Raw genomic sequence first — 27,853 nt, 5'->3', positions numbered from 1 at the left:
TGCATGTGTGTGTATGTGCATCTGTCTGGTATATGTGTATGTGCTGTGTGGGTAATTTATGCACACGAGTATTTTTAGGCACATGTGAGGTAGGTTTTTGAAGGCTGTTGAAGTGGTTGGAATTACACCTTAGCTGATGCTGTTAACTGAGCTGCTGGGATACTTGAAGTAACTCATCTCTTGCACTGCTTTAAAACCTTTATCATATCTTTCTATGTTGTTCTTCCTTTGAGAGTCTGTGCATAGTTATATTTCTTGTTCAGATACTCTTTCAGTTCTTTGTCACTGGCCTTCTCAAATTCTGTAGTACAGTTATGAAACAAAAGTTGCCACCCAAGTTTCTCAACCAGAATTAACTTCCTTTTGCTTTTGGAAAACTGTGATATTTGCAGTTGGGCATCTGTAGTTCACAGTGCTGATGTTTCCATGTGTGATAACAGGCTGCACAGAAAATTACCCGTGTGCCGCTTTGTGAAGGAGACAAGCGTTTTTGAGGAGATAATTGGTATACCTTTTGTTGACCTTTAAAATGCGCTTTCTCTTGATGTAACTTCAACTGAAATTTGTATTTGTTTGAAGTTGACAAAGATAAAGATGTTTAGGAGTAATTTCCTTGTAAGAAAATACAAATAGTGCAATTTACCGCCGTGAGAAACTGGAATAACTGGGTATTGCATCATCACCAGTGGGGAGTTTTAAAAAGGCTTTATGAAGTATTTTACCTTAATACTGATCTTTGAACTTGAAGTCATGGCATAAAGTTTAACATGAGCGACAGCAACATCCTGACCAATTATCCAAATTATCCAGACATCCCAAAATGTTCAGAACACAACACACAGAGTCTGTGGATTAAGAGGTGAACTCCTGGAACATCAAAAGAAGTGCATGATAATAAAAACAAATAGTACAAAAATTTGAGGTAACTTCCTTGCTTAATTAATTAGGTGGACCAGGTGGAAGCGAAGAGGCCAGAGCTGGTGCTCAGAATGTCTATAAAGCTGAGCAACATGACAGCACAATGGAGAAGGAACAAAGATTTTTTTAATATACTTCTATCCTGTGTCACAGTTTGAAATTGTCCTGGTTTATGTCCCTTTTGGCAAACTTACATAAAAGTGACCCTGTACTGTATTTTATGACCAGATGACTTTTTTTTCCCAGTGGCTAATTTGTATCAGACCCCCATCTTAAAGAGACACAGAAATGAGTAGGAAGTCCAAGCCGGTTTGTCTCAATGAGCTTTCATTGCATGCTTTCATTATTTTTGCTCGTTTTTGCCACTGATCATCCATAAATTGTTGGAAATGAGTGATTAAGGAAGTGCTGCTTAGTGTTAGTGGCACATGCACATTCTTGGTATGTTTTTTGTGGGTGAGAGGAAATCGCGTACTGCACAAACAAAAAGGAAAACTCCTGCTGGGAACCTTTCAAGGAAATTTAACTTGCATAATGTTTTGATCTTGGTGTTTATTACAGAAAATAAAAGTAATATTTCACCAGCTATTGTTACGTGTCAGCTAGTCTCTCTCCATCTGCTTGCCTTTCCTTGATACCTCGCTCCAAATTCTCACTGAGTTTATTTTGATAAACCCACCACTTACAAAAGTAGCAGTTTATTCATACATTTGGGACAGGTGAGGTGGGCCAGCGTTCAGAACAGTTTATTGGGCAGTGCTTGCTACTGTAGAAAGATTCGACTGTCAGGACTGCAAAGTGCTGCCCGGCTTAGCTGTTGCGGCTTAGCCTGTGCGAGTTAAAAACAATGGGTTCCAAGCAGTGGTTTCTGTTGTGAAAGGCAGATTTCTTCTCTTCCCTGCTTTGACTGGAGCAGGATTCTAAACACATTTGGTAAATAAAATTATCTATCTGGGGAGAAAGTGAAATGTTGAAGCCTTGCAAAACCACAGTCGTGAGCATTATTTAAAGAGCTGTTTTTTTCCTGTAAAGGTAAGCTATTGCTAACTTGCTGGGCAGACACAGAGTTTAAGTTTTCCCTTGCTTCAGAAACTTTTTTTGCTAATATGAAGCAGTATTCCATGGAAAGCAGTTGTTCCTATACTAAAAAAATGCTGAGCAAAGTTGCTTGAAAATCCTTTCCCATCTAAGATTATCTCTAATTAAACAGAGTCAATTTTCTAAGTTTTTCTTGATTTTTCTGGAAGGGGGCTTTGGAGAGTGCAAGAGTCTTGAACCTTACTTGAAAACAGCATTTGACTTTGTTTTATGCTTGCATGTGCCTCCAACTGCAGTACCCATAGGCCACAGTGTGTAACGGCTCACCAAATAGTCTTGAGGTACCCTGTTAACAGTGTATGTTTATTTGGCATTTAAGGTCATATTTATTTGCCTATAAAATCATTCAGCATGAACTAAGACTTTAGTGCTCTGATGTCCATGAAATGTTTACTAGTATGTAATGTACACTAATTATTCTACTCATTCCATTAGTAACACCAGGGACAAAAGTTGTTTAATTAGTCACATCAAAGGCAGCTATTTGGTTTTGTATTTTTGACATAAGGTAACATCTTAAGTTCAGATATGAAGTCCAGTTTCTTAAACTGGAGTAATTTAAAATGACACCACTTAAAATTTTATTAGACTTTTTTTTTTTGTTGTTGCTGTTTAGAAGCAGATCCTGATTATTCTAGGATTCTGATTTGGCAAGTAGCTTCATCAGAGGTTTTCTTCCTCCCCATTAAAACAGAAGCATACTTAACTGACAGTTTCACCTCACAGAGTATGATAAGGGTTTGTGTATGGTTAAGTACTATATTTAATGGTAAATCTTATATTAAGAATCATCCATATTTTGACCCTTTGTGTGTTTCCTGCTTTTGCTAAAGTCTCACAAATGGTATGTACTCAGCTAAATGTAGAGTGTCTTTATAATTAAAGATGCAGAGGACAGGTATATCTAGTCCTGAATTTGAGAAGAGGTTGTAGAACGGCAAGGAAATGGAAGATGAGAAGGTTTAGCATGCTTGTCAACATGTCACATTGACATGTAGCTACACTAAACTCTCAAAACATAAAGCTGTAGCTTTCCACCATCAGTCCCTTATTTGCAGTTCTGCAAAGAGAAAAAAAAATGAATTCTTACCTTACAGGTGTACTTCAGCAAATTGGTCTGGAAAGAGTTAACTTAAGTGTATGGCCTGCTTTTGAGGACCTGTGGTTGGAACATATATCTGTACTATAGATTAGTAGGAGATGGAAATACTTTTGTCTGCAAAATGTATTGCAGAAACATCTGTTTTTCTGTCCTTTCACAACGACTGTAAGTCAAAGGATTATTAAAGACAGTAGTAACAGGGAAATTACTACAGGACAAGATCATCTTGTTGGTTGTATTAATTTTTGTATTGCAAAGCCTGGACTTTTTTTAGTGTCTCCATTTAGACATTCAGGAGCAAAGGCAGGTAAATGGTGTTTAAGACCAGGCTGGACGAGGCTCTGGCCAGCCTGATCTAGTGTGGGGTGTCCCTGCCCATGGCAGGGGGGTTGGAACTAGATGATCCTTGTGGTCCCTTCCAACCCTGACTGATACTACTATAAATGTTCAGCTTAAAGCTGTGTCATGTTTCAATGAGAGCAAGATTAAAAGAAATTCAGGGATCAGTCCCTGGAGAGACAAACTTGTGACTGAGGAATCATGGCTTCATGTGAATTTGATTTTTTTTGTAGCTATACAAAACATTTGATAAAGCATCTTGCTTGAGTCACTTGGCATTGTATGCAAAACCTGTCCTTTCGATGTTACCATAAGGGGATCTGTGATTTGTTGAATATGTGTATCAGTTCTGGGGACAGCTGAGGGGGAAGTAAGTGGATGTTGGTTGTTGCACACATTGGATCAAGATGTGATGAGATGTGATCTGTGCTCCGTTTCATTGAAGTAGTTAAATGTCAGTTGGTTGCTTCCATAAATTAGAATGTAGCTCTTTTAAAGAGGCCTCAGTGTAAGTTACAAAAACATAGGCTCACAGGAGATAAGCTAATGATGCAGTTTATCCAGCATAGATTTTTTCTGCATTACCTGCCTCACTGTGACTTACTTAGCTGAGCAGTGATTCAGCCATTTTTGCTGTAGCTTATGGAACTGAGAGTATTAGTTTTTTAATCAACTTTTTAATGTAGATAGGAAAGCAAAATGTGTCAAGTTAGTCTGTGTTCTTGCAACGTTTTCATCTGAGCTGTGGAAATTAGCAGAGTAATAAACATGAAACAAAGATTGTTGGTAATAGGGGTAGAAATGCTGTAGAAAGAAAATCCCAACCACTCTTAGTGTCACTTCAAAATAGGTTTTTCTGACCATTACTTCTCTAACACACTGTGAGAAACTGTTAGATGACTGAGGCATTAGGAGTATGTAGTCATCTGTAAAACTAATTAGTTTTAGAAGCTAACACTGGAGCATTAGTTATTTCACCTCATCTGAGCCAGGAACAAAATGCAGTGCTGAACTTCTGTGTTTTCCCAACTCCTGTGTTGTTCTGAACTCGTACATTTCTGCTGTATTTCGCATGTGTATGTTTGGTGGAGTTTCCACAGTTCTTTGCTAAAAGCTTTAACGTGTAGCTGAATGCCTGCAAATGGAATATGATGTGAATGTTTTTCTCTGCTGCTCTCTTAGTGAATAGGTTGAGTGAAAAAAGCAGGTTTTATTTGGTTTTAGGATAACTTGCAAAGTACTGCATGAGTGAAAATAGACATGCCAAATACTTCTGCCACTTGTAAAGTGTACAGATGGTGCAGCTACCAATACTAAGCTTGAATTGTCATTGATGTAAACTGAAGCACTGGGTTCTAAAATATTTCCCTCCCCCCCTCACCAAGATACTTTACAGGGAGGGCAGAAATGAGTAGTTTCCAAATTTTGTCTGCATGAAGCATTCTCAGTGCCCTTTGTAGGCCCTTTGGTTTGTGGTAGATGATAGAAGTAGATCTAAACACTGCAAGATGTAGTTCTTTTATAAAAAAAAATTGTCAGTTTGAAATACTTACATGAATTTTATTATATTTAAACTTCCTTTGTGAAGGAAGGAAGTATTTACATATGCATGATGCCTGACATGTCTGTGATTCAGGGAATCTGGAAACCCCCTCTCTTAATCAATGGGAAAATGTTGATACCTCTAAGAATTTGGCATGTCTGCATTAGAGGCTTCAAGAAGGCAATGTGAACAATTTTCCATGTCAGTACTTGGCTTGCTTTTATTAAATTGATCTGTGGCTGTTTTTATGTGAGCATGGTGGTCTATCAAAATTGCTGTCTTCTGCATGAGGAATATTTTAAGATTTGAATATCTGAATATTTTTCATGTTAGTCTATGATTTTACTGACATCAGGTAGTGAGGGCATGCAAAAATGTTGTATCTATTTGAAGTCTCTTCATGCACTCTTGGTAAGATAAAAATACTAAGGACTGTACAGATTCAATACCAATGTTATTTTGATTCACAGAGAGTTGCTGTACAATTTCATTTGGCAGTGGCACATTTTAATAGGAATGTCTCAATCATTGAAAGGCACAAAACCATTTTCTCATAGGTTTCCTCTTACTACATGAGGCTTTGCTAGGTAAACACTCCTGATTCCTTCTCTGAAACCAGTGTTTTTTGTATTAATACTGATAGCCAGCAATGTGATATTTAGACCTTTAATCCTTATTACTTATTTAGTGTTACTAGAAATACTCCACATTAAGGATTGCTCTATATTAAGAATTACTTACTCTGAAATGGCAGCAGAAGGAGCTGATGTATTTGTACTGAGGATTTGTAAGGCAGCCAACGATTTTATTTACAAAGGAGGAGGAAGGAGGACCAAGGAGTTTGTCTTCCACTTTGTTGAGGGATTTCCCATCTTAAATGGAGCAGTCTGGTACTCTGGCCAAGTATTGCAAATGTGTTTCCTTCTTCATCTTATTCACCCTTGCAGAGGGTTTGTAACAGACATTGAGGCCAAAAAAACCCAACCCTTAAGATTTGTCTTTAGAACTTCAGTAGTGACCTGTGTGCTTCCATGTGTCATTTGTTTTTAGGAACCATCTTCCCCATTTCTTTCTTCCAGAAGCACAATTATAAATTCCAAGTCTTTCTTTTTGCTTTTGCATTACTTACTGTAATGCTCTGCCAAGCTACAAAGAAGATGGAAAATATCTGTTTAGCTTCCTATCACTCCATTACAGCAGGAAAGATTCTTTATAATCCAAAATTAAAAATGATTAGAGGGAGACTCAGTGTCAGAAATCCCACAGCCCCCACGTTGTTGTTGCAGGTGGCTTTGGAAAGTCTGGGAAACTTTGGTAGGTGGAGGGAGTGGAGCATCTGAGAGCTAACTAGTGAGGACCGGGCTAGTGAACAGAATAACAGAGGAAACTTGTAGGGGAATGGGATAGCAATAGGACAGTCATAATTTTACTATGTGTATCCTTTATTTTCTTACTTTCCTTCTTCCCAAAAGACTTGGGCTGTATGATTTCACTGTAGTGTGAAGAGATCTGCATCTGTCCCATTTAATAGGAGTTTAGACATAATCCTGGGGCTTTCTGCAGTAGTTTTTCTGCAAAGGATAGAAGGGCAGGCTGCAGCAGGGTAGTCCCAAATGTCTGATAGCTGTAGGATGTTATTTTATTCCAGCTAGTAGGTGTTTGCATTTACTCTGATATGCTGATTAGCTTTTGCTAATTTTAAGAATTTGCTGTACCTTCTGTCCCTTTGAAGGGGATGTTACTCTAATACACTATGTCTATGTTAAATATGTACCTAGATGTGGAAAAGCAAGCTCTGTGTCCTTGCCTTAAGTGATTTGGATTGTATTTAAAACAATATCCTAACTGCTAGGCAATAAATGAATCTCATGTTTCCATTCTCACCAGAATCCATCTTGTATTGGATAATTAAATGAATCTTAGGGAAAAAAAAAAGTGAGAGAGAACTGTTTTGTTTTTTTCATGCCAGTCATGAGGATGCAAGTCTGTAAGGAGTCCCTCTTGTTTCAGTGAGTTTATTTGCATGTGATGATGTCAACAGAAAAGTTTGACAGATATCAACTCCAAAATACAATACTGTGGTTTGGATGATCTTCTGGGATACTGGGGAAGGGATATGTCTTCTTCAGCAGTCTGCTAAAGACTCTTTTGTTTTAAACTTCACCTCTCTTTGAACACTTTTGGTCCTTTATTTCCAACTTGACAGACAGTTCTTTACCCAATACTCCAAGAATTCATTATGACTTTTTCCATCGACTTCCCTTAACTTTTGTTTTTCTCTCTAGTTCTTAGTTTCTCTTTTTGAAATGTTTGGATTTCATTACCTGTAATGTCTAACTTCAATTCCATACAGTCAGATGGTTTCAGCTGCCTCCTCTTCCTCCATTGACAAAATTGTAACCTCTATGGAATCCCTTGGGAGAAGACAGGAATACAAAACCAGATGATGGGAATCATCACTTGATGGGAGTGTGAATTTTTAAGATTTGTATTGACTGAAAAATAAGCTTCAAGACATGGTCATGTTGTCATGAAAAATGTTCATTTTTATGTTAAAATCCCCACAGGCTGGAAAGTTTCTGTGAGGGAAACGGTGGAGTGGGAGAAGACACAGTCAGCACTGTTTAATTTGAAGTCTTTGCTTCTTGCATGGGCCAGGAAACTTCCTGATTGCTTGAATCTGATTCCTGAATATCTTCTTTCTTTATTAAAAACTCCTATCCTACTCTGTAAGGATTCTGAGTCTACATTTTTTAAAATGAACTGAATTTCCTTAAAACTACAGCTTCTGGTTTTGAGTCAGTAATTTGTGGTAGCCTCCTGACCCCTTGTCTACCTATCAGTGTGCTAAATGCAGTATGTGTTTCCATCTTGCTTGATGGAGAATGGATCTTCTTTAAAAAAAATTCTCTGCCCTGCCTTGCATAGGTCAGAACAAAAATTGCTCAGAATGTGTTTTCTAACCACAGAAATTGTTAGAATGCTTGAAACTAATTAAGTTCCTCCATAAAATCACCAACTTCATACCTGCTGCAGTTCTCACTCCTTTTTAGAGCCTCTGTTTCTTTTCTGCAGATGTTAGCATGCATGTTTGTTGCAGTCAGCCTCTCACTGAACAAATCTTAAGGTTACTAAGACTCCTTTTAGTCACATGAAAACAATGGGCTTCATGTGTACTTTAAATGTGCTATGATTGCAGGAATGTTTCCCAGGCTTTCCCCATGGGTCAGGGCATGGTGTAAAAAGTGATGTTTACCTACCTTGCAAGAGGTCAAGATGTCCAAGCAGAACTGTGTTCAAATATTCAGCGCCATAGAAACTTTGTTAGGACTCTCTGGTTGTGTGTGTAACAGGTTGCAATTTTGACTTCATTGATATTAGCCTTTTCTGATTTTATTTTTTCCCCTGCAAAATTTGCAGCCAAACTAAAGTGTAGAATTAATTAACAGAAGCCATACCATGGCATACATTGGTGATGTAGTTCCAAAAACCTCCACCTTACCGGAGCTAATAAGGTGTTCATCAAAATCACTACAGCAAAGAAGTGTTTTTTTTCTTGAAGTAGGGGTGGAACTGTAGTTCTGTGGTTTTATCAGGGATTTTGCCTCTTAGGAAAAGAAAATAACACCCTGCAAGGAGTATGTTGTTTTCCAGGTCCCCTTGCTTTCCTTATTTCTTTCCTGTTCCTCTCTGCGCCTATACAGAAGGGTAAGCTGAAGTCACAGCAGTATTCTCAGTGGGTAGCAGTGGAAGTACAGAGCCCCAGCACCTTAGTATACAATTTCATTCCCCATTTAAAACTTCAAGCTCAAGTATGTTTTGTGTGGGTTTTGATTTTGATATCTGGTATTTGAAGCACTGGGAAAAAGATTTATAAGAATCTTGGTGTAGTTTTTAGTTGCCTCTTTTGAAGGGGGTTATGTGTTGTTTTTGTCTTGTTTTGTTTTGTTGGGTATTTTTGGTTGGTTTGTTGGGGTTTTTTTTTGTTGCCTCTCTAACTTAACCTGCATTTCAGCAGTAACTGACCAAGAGAACCCCTTAAAAATTAACATGCTAACACAATGACAGCAAGGGTCAACTTGTTTTACTGAAAATAGACTTAGTGTATTACCTGAGCTCACTCTTCAAGTTTAGAGTTGTCTTATCACCGTATTTAAAAACAACACAATTTAGCCTGAGGTGGAGGGGAACATTTTTAATTATTTCTGAAGGCTGTGGTTGTGTTCATCTTGTAAAGTCTACAGCATGGGAGTTATTTAAGGCCATGTAGTTAAGGCTGTACTGAAATCTGAGTTTGATATTATAATTGATAATGATGTCAAGGTTGTTCCCCCTGTGCTCCCCTTAATAAGTTGTATAGCCATTTATAATTCACTTTAGTCTGCCTCTTATGTTTGAATTCTTTGAATACTAGAGCATGGGGTAGATGCAAATCAGCCTTTTTTTTCCCTCACTGCATCAGTATCCTAGGGGTACCTTTTGGTGCCTTGCTGTGCAATCCATGCTTTGGGGAGAAATCCCTCCTCCCATAAACCAGGTTAAATTGCATGTGGAATTGCCTTAAAATAGTTCTTAAGTCAGTGATGTGATATATGCATTCTGTTAGCCATGAAGTAGCATTTGTGTTATCAAATGCAGGTTTTGGAAACTGAGATCAAGAACAACTTATTGAGAACCTTGTTGCGAGCTGGTTGGTTTTATAGTGCTTACTTCCCTTGGTTTTACCTGTCAGAAACATTAGGAAAAGAAGATTTGGGCAAATTAATTTTCCTTCTTGAATACAATATGAGAAGCTAAAAATACAAATTATTTTCCCATTCCTTTAGTATAGCCAGTTCAGTTTCCATAGGAATGTTAAGCAGTGATCATAGGAGCTCATGAGGAAGTTTCTCCTGATTAAACAATCAAATTGGAAACTCCGATGTAAAAGGTGACTATTTTCACCTTCTTCCCTTTACTGTCCCTGTATCCCTACATGCACATATGGACACACTTAACTTGCTGTGTAGGCCACCTCCTTCATTTGGGTGGTAAAGGTTTAATTTGTTTCCTGTTGCACTCTGACAAAGAGGAATCAAAGAACTCTTCCAATGGGTTCAAATGCAGTCACTTGTTTGACACCAAGATGTGTTGCTGGCTTACTCTTTTTCTTTCATAGACTCACAGAATGGTTTGAGTTGGAAGGGACTTTAAAGATCATTTTGTTCTAACCTTCTTGCCAAGGGCAGGGACACCTTTCAGTAGATGAGGTTGTTGAAATTTCACCCAGCTTGGCCTCAAACACTTCCAGGGATGAAATCGGAAGTAATCCTATGTATATATGCTATGTTCATATCCTATTGTCTTGTTAATTCAGTACTAAAGACAGATACGATGGTGTAGGCTGATCATGAGCAGTAAATGTACACGTAAAAGCTGGTTTGAAATCTCCAGTTTTAGATGAGATCATTGCTGGTTTTGAATATGGCAGGTTCTAGTGCTTCTTTTCACACACACACAAAATGTAAGGATTAAATGGATTCTAAAATGACAACAATTATTACATGAACTAGAAGTGGTGATGCCTTCTGTGCCATACAGATACACTGTGACATTTGGTTCATCTCAGAAATCTGAGTAATATAATGGGGTTGTGGGAGAGAAGTGAAATGATTCAAAGAAGAAATGTTAAGCCAAAAGCAAAATGTCAGTGAAGAGGTTTTTGCTGAGGAAAAAAAGTTCAGCATTCAATTTCAAGGTTTATTTGCATAGTTTTACTTTCACTGAAACAAAATAAAAACTTGCTTGTCTTTACCTATTCTTCCCATTCTCAAAGTTGGGAGTAGAGATTTTTACTTGCCTCTTACCCTAGTGGTTACAAATGATAACTTTCAAAAGTTGCATGGACACAGTCCTGAGCAACCAGGTCTAGGTGGCCCTGCTTGTGCAGGGGGTTTGGGCCCTGGGACTTCCAGAGGTCCCTGCAAAGCTCAGCTCTCCTGTGATTCTCCAGAAATCTGTCTGTTAATTCTGAACCTTGCATTCCTTACAAATAGGAGCTGTTTGACAGGCACACTGATGTGTGTAAGTATGAACTAATTTGCCTGGAACATGAATGTTTTTGTAGGGCACAGTTTTCTGGGTGCCTAATTGAGATGAAATATTTACCTGTATGCCTTAGGCACTGCAATATATTTTTTTTAATTGATCCTGGACTGTTACCAGGTTTTCATTAGTACCTATGACAGAATGTGTCTGTCCATTCACTTCACTGAAATTCTTCTAAACATTACTGTTTTACTATTTTAAAATCATCATCAGTGTATGAATCCTATTGTGTGCTGTGTGCTACAAAAATTGTTCTGCCCTTAGGGTCAGTCCTGTTTGTCAGATGTGAGACTGCAGTGTTGTCAATGCATCATACAGGTGTAACTAGTGAGAAGGGAGAGTGATTTCCTGAGAATCAAAGATTATCCAGACTTTTGTGGAAAGCAGAAAATGGGGCAGGCTCGTGATGCAGCTAACTGGATTTTTGCAGGGTTTGTGGCAATGCTATTTTTGCCCAAAAGCAATGGTTATCACTGGATAATTATCGTTGCCACCAATGCTGTGGTCATCTTTTTTTGAGAGAATTAATTATTAGTATTGCCCTAACCTTGCCTGTCTCCAGACAACACTTGCAATAAATATGAAAAGGGGTTATTTACAGTTGGCTATCTCCATGACCATGTATTCCTTGTTTATCTGTTTTGACACTTGTGTTGCTCCAAGGGGAGAGGATTTCGTGTTTGGATTGCTGTGTAAAATGAAATATTCTCCAGGTTTGTCCAGAAGAATCTGTTACTGTGAAACTTGAAGTCAGAGAGGATGAGATTTGTGTATGTGTCTTGTACTAGAGAAGTGAGCAATCCACTTTGTGTGGCTAAGGCTTTCAGAAACGCAGAAGGTAGCTGCTTTATATTTCCATTGCCTGAGGGGAGAAGGGAGTCTTCAAGGTTTTTTGGAAAGCTTGAAGCAGATCTCTGTGCATGCATCCTTGAATATTTTTGGTTTTCTGTAAAGTGAAGGCTCTGTACCAGTGCTTAGTAATTGAACTGTGAATCTGTTTCCTGATATCTTGTTGCTCAAGTTCAAAACTAAACTTAAATTCATATATTTAGCTTAGATGCTTGCCTTCAAAATAACTCACAGAAGAGCAAAATCTCATTTCCAAGCACTGCAAAAGCAATGTTTTAATAACTTTTGACAACCTTAAAGCCACTTTTAGTATACACAAATTACGTTCTTGGAGCAAAGCTGTATCTTATCTGTACTACCTTTAATTTGAAATGTGTTGTTTGAGATCCATTGTGGAGTTGGACTTCATCTGCTTACTTAAGCCTTAAAGGAAATTCTGTGAAGGTCTCTTTTTGTCTGGTTTTCTGTTGTGCTGCTTTAGCTGTTCTGCAGACAACTGATGGTGGAGAGGAATTGGTGCTAGAAGAAATCAATGCTTATGGTTAGGGTGCTTGAGATCCTCTTTTATGGTTGAATGCAGAGCTTATGTAGGAAGCATAACTTTCGGGGTAAATGTCACATGAAGTTTACCCTCCTGTGCTAAGCAGTGAAGAAAGCGGTGATAAAAGTTGGCAATAAAGTAAAATGAACTTTCTGCTCCTAACTATAAAGTAGATTTTTCAGTGGAATATAGCCAAGTTGGGGTGAAGCTGTGTGAGAAACAAGAAATGAGGTTTGCTTGTGGAGATGTATAAATGAAGGAGAATAAAGCCCTGTGAACAGCAGTCTGATGATTCCCTACTGGTAACATTGTCTGAAGAAAGCATGTCATTAGCTCTCGCTGAACATTAGTAAAGTCAGTGTTCAAAACACCACTGCAAAAAAATGAAATTAAATACACTTCTCTGTATATTTTTGTGGCATATTTACATTTGCAAATCTGACCCTCAGCTATTAGAGGGTTGTTACTCAAGAGCAAATGCTTGAATATATAACCTGGAAGACCTGTGATTTGTGTGTGTTGTAAGCGGGAGGTAACGTGCTTCATTCCGTGGCAGCATGCGAAGATGGGAGGTGCTGGATGCGGCTCCAGCAGCTGCAGCAGTGTGTGAGCAAGCAGTACTCTGACCATACACTTGAGGGCTCTGAAGACTGTGAGGAATGGTGCAGAAACAGTTGCAGTGAAGGATGTATTTTAACTAAATTGGTGCATTGTACCTGCCCAGGCTTTAATGTTTGCCGGGCCATTTGGCTATTTGCCATAATAGGCTTTCCATTCCCTTGATTGGAATCATAGATAAAAATTTGCTAATCCACTTTCTTTGCTGAAAGTATTAGAAAAGTAATCCATCTTTTAAAAATGCTTGAGCAAAATCATATGGTATAAAGAATACCTTATGGAATAATGGGATTAATGAGAAGTGTAAGGCATGCACAATTTAAAACAGTTTTCTGTGGTTTTATGAAGAAAAATGCAATCTGGGCACTATAAAGCCATAAGTACTTCCTTTTTTATGCACTGCCTTTTAAATGTCTATTACATGTTCTGCTTTTGTCTACATGATAAAATGTGAGTATATAATTAGGAAGAAGGACCTACTATTGAATTGTGTTTTTCTTATGTTGCAAACATTTGATTCGAAGTTCTTTCCTCCCTCTCCCCTCTTCTGCTCGCAGGGCATCAGAGCACGCATTTTGGAAACTCTTGTAATGCTTATTCTTCTTGGGCTGCTTATCCTTGGAATTGTATGGGTGGCTTCAGCACTTATAGACAATGATGCTGCCAGTATGGAGTCTTTGTACGGTATGGAATTCCCCACATCACCACACTAGTTTCATTTTATTTATGGAAATGAATGTTGTCAGTGAATCGAGGTTTTAGTAAATGCTCTGTGAGTATTACACAGGTTGTGAAGAAACTATTAACTTAGTTAATGCCATTTTTTGGTGTTCAATCCATTTTTGCCGTGCTGAGAAGTTCCATGCTCATGTGGACATAGGATGTATGTTAAAAACAAGTAATGCAAGTGGAATGGGAGTAAAAGCTGGGGATATTTTTTTAAGCTAAAGTACTTGGGGATTTAGCTGCCTGCAGGGTTATTTAACTGAGTCATTCGTAGTTTTATTCTTGAAAATATGATTGTTCAATCCTGAATGCTTAAGAAGTTAATTCAATTGTGTTTGTGACATAAGCAGCCTGTTTGTAGTAGGCTAAGGCTATGCTCAATATTTTCTTTACAGACCTCTGGGAATTCTACCTCCCATACTTATATTCCTGTATATCACTGATGGGATGTTTGTTACTTCTATGTGAGTATTTTCCTGATGAATGATTGTATGTATTTCTTTTAAAGAGGAAGTGAAATGTTTTTCATGGTGAAAATTAAGATTGTGAAGGTTAAGAGTGTGAATTTTGTTTCATTATTAGTTTAGGTTCTGAAGTTTGAACAAATGCTGCCTTACATGTTCAGATTTGGAGGAACTTCACACCTCACCCCAAATTTCAGTTTCTAACATTTTAAAGCAGCTATTTGAAAAACAGGGACTCCATTCTTCAAAGGAAAACACTGTTTTAAAATAAAATGACTTCAGGAAGTCATTCCTATGGAGAGAAGGTTATTTTGGGACTCTTAGTTTGTCTTGCATTCAGTAAACTGTCCTGTTTTTAATTGAGAATGCTCCTGTATGGTCAGGGCAGTTAGCTTTTCTCTTCACAAAGCTAATGTCAGGCTAGGCTGGAGCTCAATTATTTGTTTGCAGGTAGAACAGCTTGTATCAACTGGTCCTAGCCAGAGTTCAGTCATCCAAGATGATGGAAGGCTCCAAATCCCACTTATTATTTCAACCCCTGTTCCCCTCCCTCCCCAAATAATTTCCAGAAAATTGCTGCAATGGGGGCAGAACAGCTTCCTTCTAGATTATCATGGTTTCACCTCTTCTCCAGGTTTATAGGTTTACAGCTTGTACTTAGAGGGCTGTCACTGTGGAGAAAGGGTGGAGAATAATAGTTTGAAATATCCTTAAATCTGAGCAGGTCTGTCTCTGAAAGGTACAGCTCAGAGAAATCTTGGTGAAGTCTTCTTAGGTTCTCTGCATGGGGAGATTCTTAAATACACATTAATGGAGGGAGGAGGGAAAGTTTAAGAAAAAAACAAAACAAACCCAAAAACCCCAAACTGGTTCAAGGGTGTGATTCACAGCAGTTGCTGCATGTTTCAATGGGAAATTGGTTTACAAACTTCCTGCGGCTGTCTCGCAGTTTCCTTCGGCAGAACGGAAAACACAGCAGTATTCTTGGGGCTATTGTAAACCAGTTCAACACAATAATTGGGATTGTGCATCAGTTTTTGGAAGAGTTATTTGCAAATTATACAGGCAAACCACTGACATTGTTTAAGGCCCTCTGAGATGTTACATCTGTGTAGCTGAAAGGGCAGGATACAGTGTTGGGAGGGTAGCTGTGTACATACTGCCTCATGATAATGGTTTCTGAACTGCATGAACTCCAGAACTGCACCTGAGAATTATTTGGGAAAGTTCTATCTGACCCAGGGCAAATCATGCTAGGGGTAGTTCAACCAAGTCTTAATGCCCAGGAATGTATCCTGGCACTGCTGAATTTACTAGCGTAGACATAGCCTCTGGCACCACATGCTTTGAATAAATAATTAACTTAGGGCAAGTTTAACACATCCCATTATATGTTGCTCCTTGTTGAAAAGAAAAATCAGTTGCACTCTTAAGAGGGGAGAGATGCTCATCTTGGTCAAAACTGATATGATAACAGTGTGCTTTAAAGTTCCTACTGGAGTTTGAAGCCTTTACAGTTCTTTTCTACAGGTTGGACTTGATGATCTTTGAGGTCTTTTCCAACCTTACTGATTCTATGATTCTAAAACTATGTTTGGTTATCTGTGGAGTAGCACATTGAACATTGAAATAAAAAGTGGTCTTTGGGTCTTTGACTCTCAAGTCACAGTTTTGCTTAATCTTTCTTCCTCTGCAGTATGCACACCAGTGGGGCTTTCACGGATGTTTACAGTAATGGGTCAATTGCTGGTGAAGCCAACAGTAAGTGTTACGCAAATTGTCCTTGTATGCTGTTAGAAGGTAGAATGGCATGGGAAGACTTTCTTTTAGAGTGCTTGCACTACTAATTCTCTCTCCATCAGGTTCTGTAGTCGGTATTTGTGCATTGTTATGGCCTACTGTATCTGTTTTGCAAATGCCTGAAAAGTGTGGGCTTGTTCTGAAGTCAGAAGCAGAGGAGACAAGATCAAACTAAGGCTGAATAACAGGAAGGGTACCTGAGGGTACACTTAGATGGGAGAAATATAAGTAGTGTCTGTAAGAACGTCTTAGATGTAGATACTCTGGTGTTCTTGCACTGAATACAAGGAGGGAGAAGTTTGTACCACTTACAAGTGACTTTGCTGTCACATTTCCTAGTTTGTATTTGCTAAAATGTGGGGGCACTTGGGTCTTGCAGTCCATTTCATTGGTCAGTTCAACCCTGAAGATACAAAGAAAATAGATACTGTTTTGCTGTCTGTAAGCTTTAAACTGAAAAGGACCTGATAGTAAGGTAGACAGACATGATTTATTTGGCTTTAGCCTCTAATAGCAATTGATATTAGTGTAAAATACTGGCTTATGTGAAAAATCACTTTTTAATGGACTTAAAAAAATAATCTTTGGTTATTGTTGCTTAAATCTAATTGAATGTGGAGGCCACTAGGTTGATGTGATTTGAGACCTAATTGTGGCCTTCCAGTATCTGAAGGGGGCCTACAGGAAGGCTGGGGAGGGACTTCTCAGGATCTCAGGTAGTGATAGGACTAGGGGGAATGGAATGAAGCTGGAGGTGGGGAGATTCAGGCTGGATATGAGGAGGAGGTTCTTCACCATGAGAGTGGTGAAGCCCTGGAATGGGTTGTCCAGGGAGGTGGTTGGGGCCCCGTCCCTGGAGGTGTTTAAGCCCAGGCTGGATGAGGCTCTGGCCAGCCTGATCTAGTGTGGGGTGTCCCTGCCCATGGCAGGGGGCTTGGAACTAGATGATCCTTGTGGTCCTTTCCAACCCTGACTGATACTATGATACTATGATATACTGTCCCTTGCCCTCTTTCCTGTGTGTCTTTGGACTGAAATTAAACATGAGTGGTAACCTGAGTTGAATCCTTAACAGAAATTTTACTTACAGTAAAGAGTATCTGTAACAGAATGGAGTAATATTTTGTGGAGTTCCTATTTGTATCAGTATTGAAAAGTTGTAGACTGTTTTAAATGTAAGTTACTAGAACAAAATGAACCTGACTAGACTAATACAGTGAGAAAAAACACATGCCTCTGTTACTCAGTTTGTATTTCTGTTTCCAAATACAGATCCTTGAGGACTTAGATGAGCAGATGTATATCATTACATTAGAGGAGGAAGCAATTCAGAGGAAGCTTAATGGTATGTTTATTCTGGTACTGCTTCTAATACAGTATTTGGGGTAGAGTGATTCTGGTCAGGAGTATTGATCTCACTGTTACATAGCCTCTTCTCTCAAAATAGAAAATGTCAACATCTTAGTATGTAACAAGCATTACAGGCTTGCATTTTGTAGTCATGATTGACTCTTGTGTGTATTTGTGTGGTTTGCTTTGTTTATAGTCTTAACATGTTCATCATCTCTAATATGGGAATATTCTGAGACTGAGAAAGCAAACTGAGTAGTTGACCAGACCCACCACCCTTACTGCAAAAGAGTTTGGATTGGTAAATGACTGTGTATTAGCCTTGTCTGAGGAACAATCAACTTCTGTTAGCAAGAGCCTCAACTTCCTGCATTATGAGTATTGGTTTTTTATTTGGAGGATTTTTTCCTGTTTAAATTAATTATTATTTAGAATCTTAGGTAATAATACATTAAACATCAAAGCAATCCTTTATGTTCTAGGAGCTACTTGGGGAAATCAGTACTTTTAAATAATAATGGGTAATTACACAAATGTTCTAGATTTCTTGTATTTAGTATTGCCATTTTGCACTTCTTGATAAGATGTTTCTGTTTTGAAGCATTTAAAAAATGGTATGAAGCTTTGGTTCCTGAAAGAGAGTGCTGCAGCATGGCAGGCAGGAGCTATGGAAAATGTATTGATTAGATAAACCTGGAAAACATGCTGTACAAATTGTCTTCTGAGTTGCTTTCAGCTGTATGAATAATCCATCCATCCACAATCTGTACAATTGCTTCAGGTTGGAAACCCAAAGAATATTTGTGCCAGGACACATCCATTGTTGTGTCCTCTTAAGACTTGTTTTGGCCCTTAATTTTCTGAATTTCCTGCTCTTCTCTCTTCAGGCTTCCATCATATACCTCATTGTTTTCTTCCTTCAGGTCTGAGTAGGTCTTCTTTTGATGTTGCTTGGTCAGGGAAGTACCTTTGCTAACAGTAGGTCGTGGTGGTTATCTTCACTCCAGCATTTAAAATTTGTGGAGGAGCAGTGACTTCTTCCTTCTGAAATCAGCCATAACCTTCACCTTTGCTGTTTTGGAGGCTTAGGTTTTTATCCTGACACAGGTGCACACAGTCACATACAGACACACAAAAGTGCATGCAGTGAATGCCTTTGAAGGTGTGATGGGGTAATTATAATTGTTGTGTGGGTTTGATGTTAGCAACTGTAAAATATTTGTTACTGAATATTTTATGTTGTCATGGTGATTGTGCTTTTACACAGGAAAAAGTGATAGAGAAAAAAGACCTAGTAGTTATTTAAATATCTGTTAGTAGTGCAGAGTGGTTTCCAGTATTCAGGTGGCGAATGGAGTTGCTTAGGTGATGGCTGGCTGCTGTTTTTCTGCGTAGAAACCTATGCAGTAGTTGTTTATATTGCAGTCTAGTGATAGCTCTTGTGAGGTGGACCAAACCTGTTTGTAGGCATCTACGAACAGGATGTGGCCTTATAAGGGATGTGTGTGAGTGGCTGCCCTGACCACTAGCTGAAGCACTGGATTCTCTTTCAGTTAATTGTGTAGTACTCAACATAGAGTGTAACCCCACTCATTTTGACAGGTAAAAGGCATGGGGCTTAAATGTCCTCTAACAGGAGAGGCAACTGAATTCTGTTTCACATGATGAGGGAATGGTATGACACTACCATGTGAAGGAATGCTTGCAAACCTGTAGTTTGGAGTACAGGGAAAAATAATGGACTTAAGCCAAAAAATGACTAAAAATATAACCTGGCATGTAGATGGGGTGGCGGAATGTTACATGTGCAAGAAGATACTCTATAATGTTTTTTGTAATTAAGTAATTTTAAGTATGCTTATTTATGTGGCAAGTATGGAAAGTTTAATCATCTCTGCCAGAAGTCTTTCTAATACGTGTGAACTATGCCAGCAAACAGATACCCTTTCTGCCAGAGGTATGAGGACTCATGCTTACTGCACTTTACAAACGAGTACAAATGGTGCTAATGACATCAGTAAATGTAGTGCTGTGATGTTAGAGGCCACAATGTGTGACAGCACACAGATTAAGTCTTTGTGTTGCTGTACTGGAGCAGTTGTATTAGGCTACATGCTTTCCATGCTGTGGGGCTGTTGCAACTCTTCCACGGCTGTGGCAGAGATACTAAATGTGCTTCAGTAACCCTGCTGAACAGTTTTGCAGTGAAATGTACTGAAATACATCCTCCACTTATGTGCATAAGAAAAGAGATAAATTTTCATTAAACCTGAAGGGGACCAGAGCACAGGCTTCAGTGGTGTTTAATGATTGTCAATGCTGATTTTATTTAGCTAAAAAAATAAATAAATCACTTTGTAGAATAATTGCTATCACACTTCCATTGCTGCTTTGCCATGTCCTTACTAGTGCTTAGTAAGACAGTGCCTGGACTTAGGAACAGAGTAACACAAATCACAATTCTCATTGAAAAATGGGTAAAGCCTCTGTTTCCAGAGGAGGCAAAAAGGTTTAGCTATGAGAGCTGGGTCCATTTTTGATGCCTGTAGCTGTAACTGCTGTGTGGTGTGATGCAGTTGATAGAGTTTTCTGTTACGTTCTTCATACTTGAAAATAAATCTGTGAAGCTGCATGTCTTCTTTGTGGAAACTGATTTTCTTCCTCCTCAGATGTTTGCAGTGTACAATGGAAAATTGGAGGAGGAGGGAGGGGAAAGTTTGATCATGTTATCTACCCTGGTATTTTTATCTATTGAAGATACACTGGGCTTTGGGAAAATGTTTGTTTCCAGTATATTATATTTCAGTACCCATATCACTCCTAGAGTCAAAGAATAAAGCTGGGACTTTTTTATATTAAAAGAAAAAAGTTGCCTTGAGCTATTAGTTTTCCTGAATCCAAAGAGACGGGTGGGGTAGGATCAAAAATACTTACTTGATCAAAGTTATTGGCTCTGAAGGTATCCTTACCTATGTAAGAAAGATGAAAGGTGTTGTTTTTATTGCACGCTAGTAACAGTGTAATTTTGAACTAATTGGTGTTGAACTGCCAATCACCTAGGGGGAATGCAAATAGATACTCTTACAATTTCCTTTGAGGTACTGAAATTTTATGTCGGGGCTGGAAGAAAAACAGAATAATACCGTTAAATTGACCTTAAATGAGCTGCTTTGTGGCTTTCTTGGAGAATCCCTTCTAACTTTTCATTGCTAGTCCAAACAAGTCTCGTCTACCAATTTGATTTATTGGCTAGACAGCGCTGACATTGAACTTTGTGCGTGTTTGAAATGAAGCTAATGTTATAGAGCTTTTAAGAATTTAGCTGCATCCTTTTCAACTACCCTTTTGACTGATCTGAAACTTTGCTTTTCCCTCTCGTAACACAGCCTTTTGTAGAGCAACCTGTTGTTTCCAACTTTTTTTTTAAGGAGGAGCTACGACGACACTTAAATATAATTCAGAGTTTGTACTGAAGTGTCTCGTAGGGACCTAATGTGGCACTTGGTGCCATGGTCTAGTCATGAGGTCTGTGGTGACAGGTTGGACTCGATGATCCTCTAAGTCTCTTCCAACCTTAGTTATACTGTGATACAGTGATACTGTGATCATGCCAGCTTGGGTGGAAAGACTCCTGTGACTAGAAGTGTTTTGAGCTCTGGATTTTTGTAGTGAGGAGGGGAACAACAACATTTATCCTGAATAAAAGCTTTTCCTTGGAGACCCATAAATCCATGATGGAGAAAAAGAAAATAATTTGATATGCTAAACTGAGTTTTGTTACTTTTTCAACTGCTTTCATTGAAGTTCTTGAGAGCTTTTCCACTGAGCGATCCTTCTTTTCAACTTGTAGTAATTAGCCATTCCAGAAAACAGATGGTTTAGACTTGTTTTTGGAAGGAAAGCCAATTTTTATAATGATAATTACTTTTTTTTTAAAGGAAACCCAACTTTTTCTGAAAAACCCCATATGATGATTACTTAGTTAAAAACCACTGAGGCATTAAGCTGACATTCATGTCGCGAGTACTTCAAGCTAGTAGAAGTTGTGACAAAACCATGTTTGCGGTTCTGGGCTTTGAGATATTTGTATATTTGAACCTCTGTAAATATTACCATGTACACATTATGTCACTGATACAAAAGGTAAATGTTTAGTCATAGCCCAGAGGCTATGTATATTTTTGCATACAGCAAAACCATGTGTGAAAGAAGAATGCGATGAAACATTTGACAATCGGATTTTGAAACAGCTGTGTGTCTCATTGATAATTGGACTGCATTGAACAAATCAATATTTATACTTTGAAGTAAGAAGATTAGATGTTTTTAACCAAGTTCAAGAAATGCTCTTTTAGATCTTGTTTTTCATGTAAGACCTCACTGTGCTGGAATGTGGAGAATGTAGGAGCTAGATGAGGTGAGAAATTTACCTTCTTACCTTGTGCAGAGATGGCTGGATGGATGAGCAGATAACAGAAAATAAGGAAATAGTGGGACTGGACTGTAGAGTAGTGTCAGTGTGCCAGCAACCTAAGTGATATTTAGCTTTTGTAGGCAAATGATCAAGATGTGAGATAAAAGCCTGCACAAGGCTGTTAATCTCATAGACATTTATTAGAGAGTGTTAACCCCCCCAAGTATGTGGAGCATGGTGCTATTACAGGGGACCCTGGAATCAAAGCTGAGGCCAAGGGTAGGGCATGGCCAACAGATGAAGAATTGAAATCAAGAAAGAAGGTAACAGAAGATTTTGGGTTTATTAAGACCTTGAACTGTTAATTGTTAACAGAGTGTTTTTGCAGAGTGAGCTTGGCCTGGTATAGACATAGTAAATATGAGTCCTTTTATTGTGTGTTTAGGTATTTAGAAATAAAAGGGATGAAGGTGGAACAAAGATGAATGGAGTGTTTCTAATTTAGTCTAGGAAGAGTATTTCCTTTTTTTTGGTGATTGCAAAGAGTAAAAGCTAAAGTAGAAATAGAGGATCTGTAGTCCACGTTTCAGAGCTGTATCATTTCTTGAGCACTTTGCAGTGTTTGTGGAGGAACTGGAATCAAGGAGACAAACTATAGAGTGCTTTCTCTGGAAAAGATGGGTGATTGGAAGAAAATGAGAGGCTGAGGAGGAGAAGAATGGAGAGGCAAAATGGGCTGTGTTCATTAGTGCCCTTGTAGGGATAGGAGAAACTTTAAAGCAGAAAATTAGCAAGGGAGAGAGGAATTAATATTATGGTTGTCAGTTTTGAGCTGATGTAGAGGAGAGAGTTGGACAAGTCCTATGACAGTGACCATGCATATCCTGTAAACTGTAAAAAGGAAACTGAAAGAATGTGGTTGCATGGGTGAAGATGATCTGATTGTGGTTGTCTGAGGGAGCCCTGCAGGACAGACACTGACCAAATCAGGCAAACAAATGTGAGCAGATGTGTCAACAAGCAGGGTCACAAGTATGGACACAGTTTGCCGAGTTAAAAGACTGAGAAAGGTGAGGGAGAGGTTGGAGGTCTTAGCCACTGGCTGACTTAGTTTGGAAGCAAAGGTCCACTCTGTCTTTAAGTTGTTAAATAATAATGCCCTTGAAGGGCATCCTCAGATTGTTTACATCCTGATAAACGGAATCATAGAGAGACACAAGAATGACACATTTGAGCCATCCCGTGTCAGGCTGCCACGCTGTATCTGCTTTTTGGACCTCTGCAACAGCTTAGCCATAGTTCTTGCTTGCAGCAGATGGTCAGCAGAATAGGCAGGGATCACAGAAGGTCACACTGTGAAACCTCTGATGTGTTGAACTTTTTCTGGGTGGACAAAATTAGAGGGTTCTCAACTAAGCCTCTGGTTTTTTTGAAAAGCAGTTGAAGCATCTCAAAGACATAACTGTGGTTTTACACCACAGCTGTTAATGTGATGATGCTTCCTAAATCTGAATGTCACAGTGTGTTTTACAGTACTGTTGTTAGTCCCATCCTGAAAGAAGTACTGTCTTCTCTTTTGAAAGGTGCATCTTCTGCAGTGGAATACCAGACAGCAGAGTTGGAACGGGAGCTTGAGAAAGTGAAAAGCAGGAAAACCAATCTGGGTACTGCACTTCTTTTCTCCTCTTTCTTGTGCAATAAATGGCTTGGAGATGCTGTGTTTAGCTTGTAGCAGCCACTTGATTGATTCCAGTTTGTTCTTGTCTGAGTTTGTTCATTTGCAGTCCTTGCAGATGCTCATAGTTTCTACAGTTACAGTGCATGTGCCCCTCTAACAAATCCATTTAAGTCGGGGGGCTGATTTGGATCTTATTTTAACATAATTTTAGAGAAATTGTCACACTCTTGATTCCCTTGCATAGTGCTCAATAGCACAGGCTTTTCATCTGTAATGATATGCTTGTGATTATTTGGGGTAGTCTGAGACCATTACTTTCCTCTCTGTTTTTTATTTCTGTAGAAATCAAACAGTGTTGAAAAACGGTAGAAGTGTTTTTAGCAGGTTTATGTCTTGAAACTGAAAAGTTACACTTCTGGTTAATGGCAGCAACTCAACAGGAATCTCCTGACTTATACAAAGACTTGCAGGATTTTGCATTTATCAGTGCCTACACACAAAACTAAGACTCTGATGAGAAAAAGGTTTTGAGTTTTCTTTTTAGGTGTGCTAATGATGTCCAGTGAGTTACTTTTGTCTGTCTTGCCTTACATTATAAGAAGAAAATACTATTTGTATATTGGCAAGTCCCTTCTGTCCCTTTAGGTCATACTAAAATATACAAGAAAACAGCATCTTTTAGAATTCAGTGTATTTTAAACTTTGCAGAACTGCTCTGTGCTGGGGAAAAAAAAAAGTTACAGTAAAACATACCTGTAAACAAGAAAGAAAAATCTGCTGCGCTCTGTCTCCTCAGCTTTTCTCTAAAGAGGCTTCGTATTTTTGGCACTGCTTTGTACAGCTCTTCAGGACAGATATTCTTATGTGCTGCTTGGTGATGCTTCAAGATAAGGTTACTTTTGCTACCTATAGTTAGAACAACAGCTTATAGAGAGCTGGATGATTCTTCACTTGTTTCATTCTAAAGTTTTCTGTGGTGTTAAGCTTCTGGTTTTCTTTTCTGAACAGAAAGGCGGAAAAAAGCTTCTGCTTGGGAAAGGAATTTGGTCTATCCAGCTGTTATGATATTGCTACTGATTGAGACAGTAAGAATTTTTGTGCTCTCTCTTTCTTCCCCTCCCCTTTTCTTTCTTTTCTTCTTCCTAAAATAAATAAAAAGGCATGAGGAATTCTCCAGTTTTAAAACTTGAGTGCTGTCTGTTTAAGCAACAAAATTGATGTTCTTTCCCTGACCATTTTAGAAGAACTGAACAATATGAAATCAGTTGGGGATGAATGTATGCATTTAAAAAGTGTGGAATGCTTTTAAATAACAAGACTGTTTTCTACTTCTTCATAGTCCATCTCAGTCCTCTTAGTTGCTCTCAACATTCTCTACCTGTTGGTTGACGAGACTGCAATGCCAAAGGGATCAGGGGTAAAGTAAACTTCTCTTATGATTTTTATAACTTTAATAAAGCTTTGCAACCTTTACAAAAGTGCAAGTGAGAACTTCTACTTCAATAACATTGAAACTTCTGAGCCTCAACCTTTACTTTGCTTCTGGGTTTGGGTCCTGTGCACACATGAACATTTATTATATGTCATGTTAGAGGGAGTTCTCAATAAAACTACTCCAGAACCTTGATGAAGATACAGTGATCCAGTAACTCAGTAAATCTGACTCATGCATCCTGTTTTATATGGATTAGAAATGTTCAATTTAAGAAACTGTGTTCAAAACCAATATAAAAAGTCATTATTGGTTTGGGTGGTTCTTAGAGAACATGACTTTCCCCCCCCCCCCCCTTTATTTCAAATATACCTTAAGAAAGTAGAGAACAGTACACTGAGTAGTTCTGTCATCATGAGGGGCTTCTTAGTAATGCTTTCCCCTGTGTACCAGCTGTGTCTGAGCTGGCAGAGCTATAAAAAAAGTGTTTAGAGCTGCTGGCTACTCTGCCTTTGGAATTGTCAACAACTAATAGTGGCATCTTTTAAGACCTCTCATTTTAGTTTCCGGGGTAGAGTGTGTAGAAAAGGCAGCATGGTGAGTAGGTGCAGCCTACATAAAATGTGAATTATTTTACATTATGCCTTACTAATCCATTTAACTCAACTTGGAAAGCTAGCTGATACAATTGCATATGATGGGAGATTTGCAGGGTAGAACACCAGAACGCCCCTTAAATACTGAATCGAGAAAAGGCTTTATTTCATGTTAAGTTGTTAGGGGTTCTGGTCCTGTTAGAAATTAACTGTAAGGACAGCTGCATGCATCTTATTAAATGATGTAAACTATTTTTCTTCTTGTAGGGGCCTGGAATAGGAAATGCATCCCTATCCACTTTTGGTTTTGTGGGAGCAGCACTTGAAATCATTTTGATTTTGTATCCTTTCTTTAAGAATTCTGTCTGTTAACAAGTTTTCTGTGTAGTTTTCTGGGACACTGGTAATTTATTAAGACACTTGCCTGCAAAGAAGAAAGAGACAAGTCAGTCCTGGAGCACTTGAAGTGTTTTTGTTTCTTTGGTTCTTAAGTCTTTTAGGAGACTGCTGAGAACTTGAGTGAAGCTTGCATTCCTTGGAGGTTCTGTTTTCCTTGATTCTCACAGCTATCTTATGGTGTCCTCTGTCGTCGGCTTCTACAGTCTTCGTTTCTTTGAAAATTTCACTCCCAGGAAGGATGACACAACTATGACAAAGGTAAGGTAAAGTCTGCGGTGGTGATGGCCCGCTCCTCTCTCTCTTCCCACCCAAGACAAACTGACTCTTTTAGCTAGTAATTGCCCGGAATGGCTCATTTGCAGTGATCAGTATTTGTTTGTAAGCTGCGTAAACACAAACTGGAAGATTTTCAAAATGCTGAATGAGTGGGAAAAAGGATGTGCTCTGTTTAGTTTGGATGGCATCCATTCACTTGTAAAAAGCCAGGAATGGCAGAGCTTGTTAACTAGCTATAGAAAAGCTAGTGAAAGAACTTTTTTTTTTCAAAGGAAACCTATTGCTAATGAGTAACTTTGATTGTGCTAACTGTACTTCAGGGAGCTCGTTTGAAATCTGAAGAACTTGGTTGCTAGACAAAGTACAGACAAAATAATTGAAATTTGAATAATTAAACTAAAACTGGGGAGGTCTATTCTGCTACATTTTGCAGTCTGAAGCTAATTTGACTTTCTACACTTTAGCACCGGCGTCAAAACAACAAACGCCGTTACCTGACAGGGAAGAACATGCCTAGGTTTTTGCCTAGGTTTTGGGCAAAATGTTCTCACAGCTGACAAAGAGAAGTGATAAATAACCAAGGGACAAATGTTGAATTGAATTATTTTTTCCATGTGTTTCCTTGGCTGTGTGTGTTGGGGTTTTTTTGTTTTAATTAAGCAATGGGTAAAGACATATTTACTTCAATTGTTGGAAGCGAGAAAGTAGGTAAACACACAGAATGGTTATAGTAGATAGGTAGTCGGAATGTTCTTAGTGTTTTCTATTGATTGTTTACAGTACTCCAGGAACAGTGTAAAAAGAAACAGTGATTACACAAATGTCTACCTGCTTTCAAGAACATTCTGTTTGTGGTTTTTGGTTGTTTTTTTTTTTCCCCCCTTTTGGAAATTCTGATAGAATTAGAGCTGGAGAAAAGTGATCCCTTGTGAGAGAAAGTTTCAATTACTCATTATAAAGGCTTCACAAGAATGAGAGTAAAATCTAACAGCTGTGAATTTTTTCATACTATTTAAAGCAGTCAACAGGCATTCAGTTGAAAGGCAACTCTTTGTTGTAGGTTTTTTTTTTTAATAATGCTAATCCTGCAAGCAGTTACATACATCAGCTTAAGCTTTGTACCAGTCTTCTGTGCTAAGCCCATGGAATGGTCTTTTATGAAAAGTTTGCAGGAATTAGGTAAACAGTTGATGCTTTTACAACATGAATTATTTGGAATCTGAGCATATGTAACACTGTGATTAAAAGCAAACAATGACATATTTGATTTTTCTCATTTCTTGGGGCATCTTTATCTTGTGTAATGCCATATGGAGTGGTGTGACAGAAGGAAGTAAGACTAAAAGTGTGTTACTGTACAAGGCTTTAGGTTCAGTTTGAAAAATGTAACCTCTTCATTTGTTTTTCTTCTGCTGTCCCCTTTATAATTGAAATGCTGTTTGTCATTTTCAAATAGATCATTGGAAACTGTGTCTCAATTTTGGTGCTGAGCTCTGCTTTACCAGTGATGTCAAGGACCCTAGGTAAGTGAAATGAAGTATTAAACACTGTAATAAAGGATGTTTTGAGTGAGTTTTAAAAACCACATAAGAAATAAAGGACAGCCTTTCAAAGTATGTATAC

The 27,853-nt window shown here is 38.5% G+C and overlaps 1 protein-coding gene across 4 annotated transcripts in view; it reads left to right on the top strand.

The window, feature by feature from the left end:
* LMBR1 (limb development membrane protein 1) overlaps positions 1 to 27,853 on the top strand; it is a 65,820-nt gene that overhangs the window by 26,917 nt on the left and 11,050 nt on the right. For all 4 annotated transcript variants that reach the window (XM_068146009.1, XM_068146011.1, XM_068146012.1 and 1 more), the window contains 10 exons: positions 13,653 to 13,779; positions 14,217 to 14,285; positions 15,982 to 16,046; positions 17,358 to 17,430; positions 23,433 to 23,513; positions 24,536 to 24,612; positions 24,867 to 24,944; positions 25,823 to 25,896; positions 26,122 to 26,212; positions 27,687 to 27,753. In XM_068146009.1, coding sequence (XP_068002110.1) covers positions 13,653 to 13,779; positions 14,217 to 14,285; positions 15,982 to 16,046; positions 17,358 to 17,430; positions 23,433 to 23,513; positions 24,536 to 24,612; positions 24,867 to 24,944; positions 25,823 to 25,896; positions 26,122 to 26,212; positions 27,687 to 27,753 — 802 coding nt within the window. The remainder of the gene's footprint in view (positions 1 to 13,652; positions 13,780 to 14,216; positions 14,286 to 15,981; positions 16,047 to 17,357; positions 17,431 to 23,432; positions 23,514 to 24,535; positions 24,613 to 24,866; positions 24,945 to 25,822; positions 25,897 to 26,121; positions 26,213 to 27,686; positions 27,754 to 27,853) is intronic.

The sequence above is a fragment of the Melanerpes formicivorus genome, unplaced genomic scaffold, assembly GCF_026170545.1.
Source record: "Melanerpes formicivorus ecotype bairdi unplaced genomic scaffold, bMelFor1.0.p_v2 SCAF_13, whole genome shotgun sequence".
In the NCBI taxonomy this organism is placed as follows: Eukaryota; Metazoa; Chordata; class Aves; order Piciformes; family Picidae; genus Melanerpes; species Melanerpes formicivorus.
Note: the sequence above shows the minus strand (reverse complement) of the source record. Positions and strands in the feature narration are given on the sequence as shown.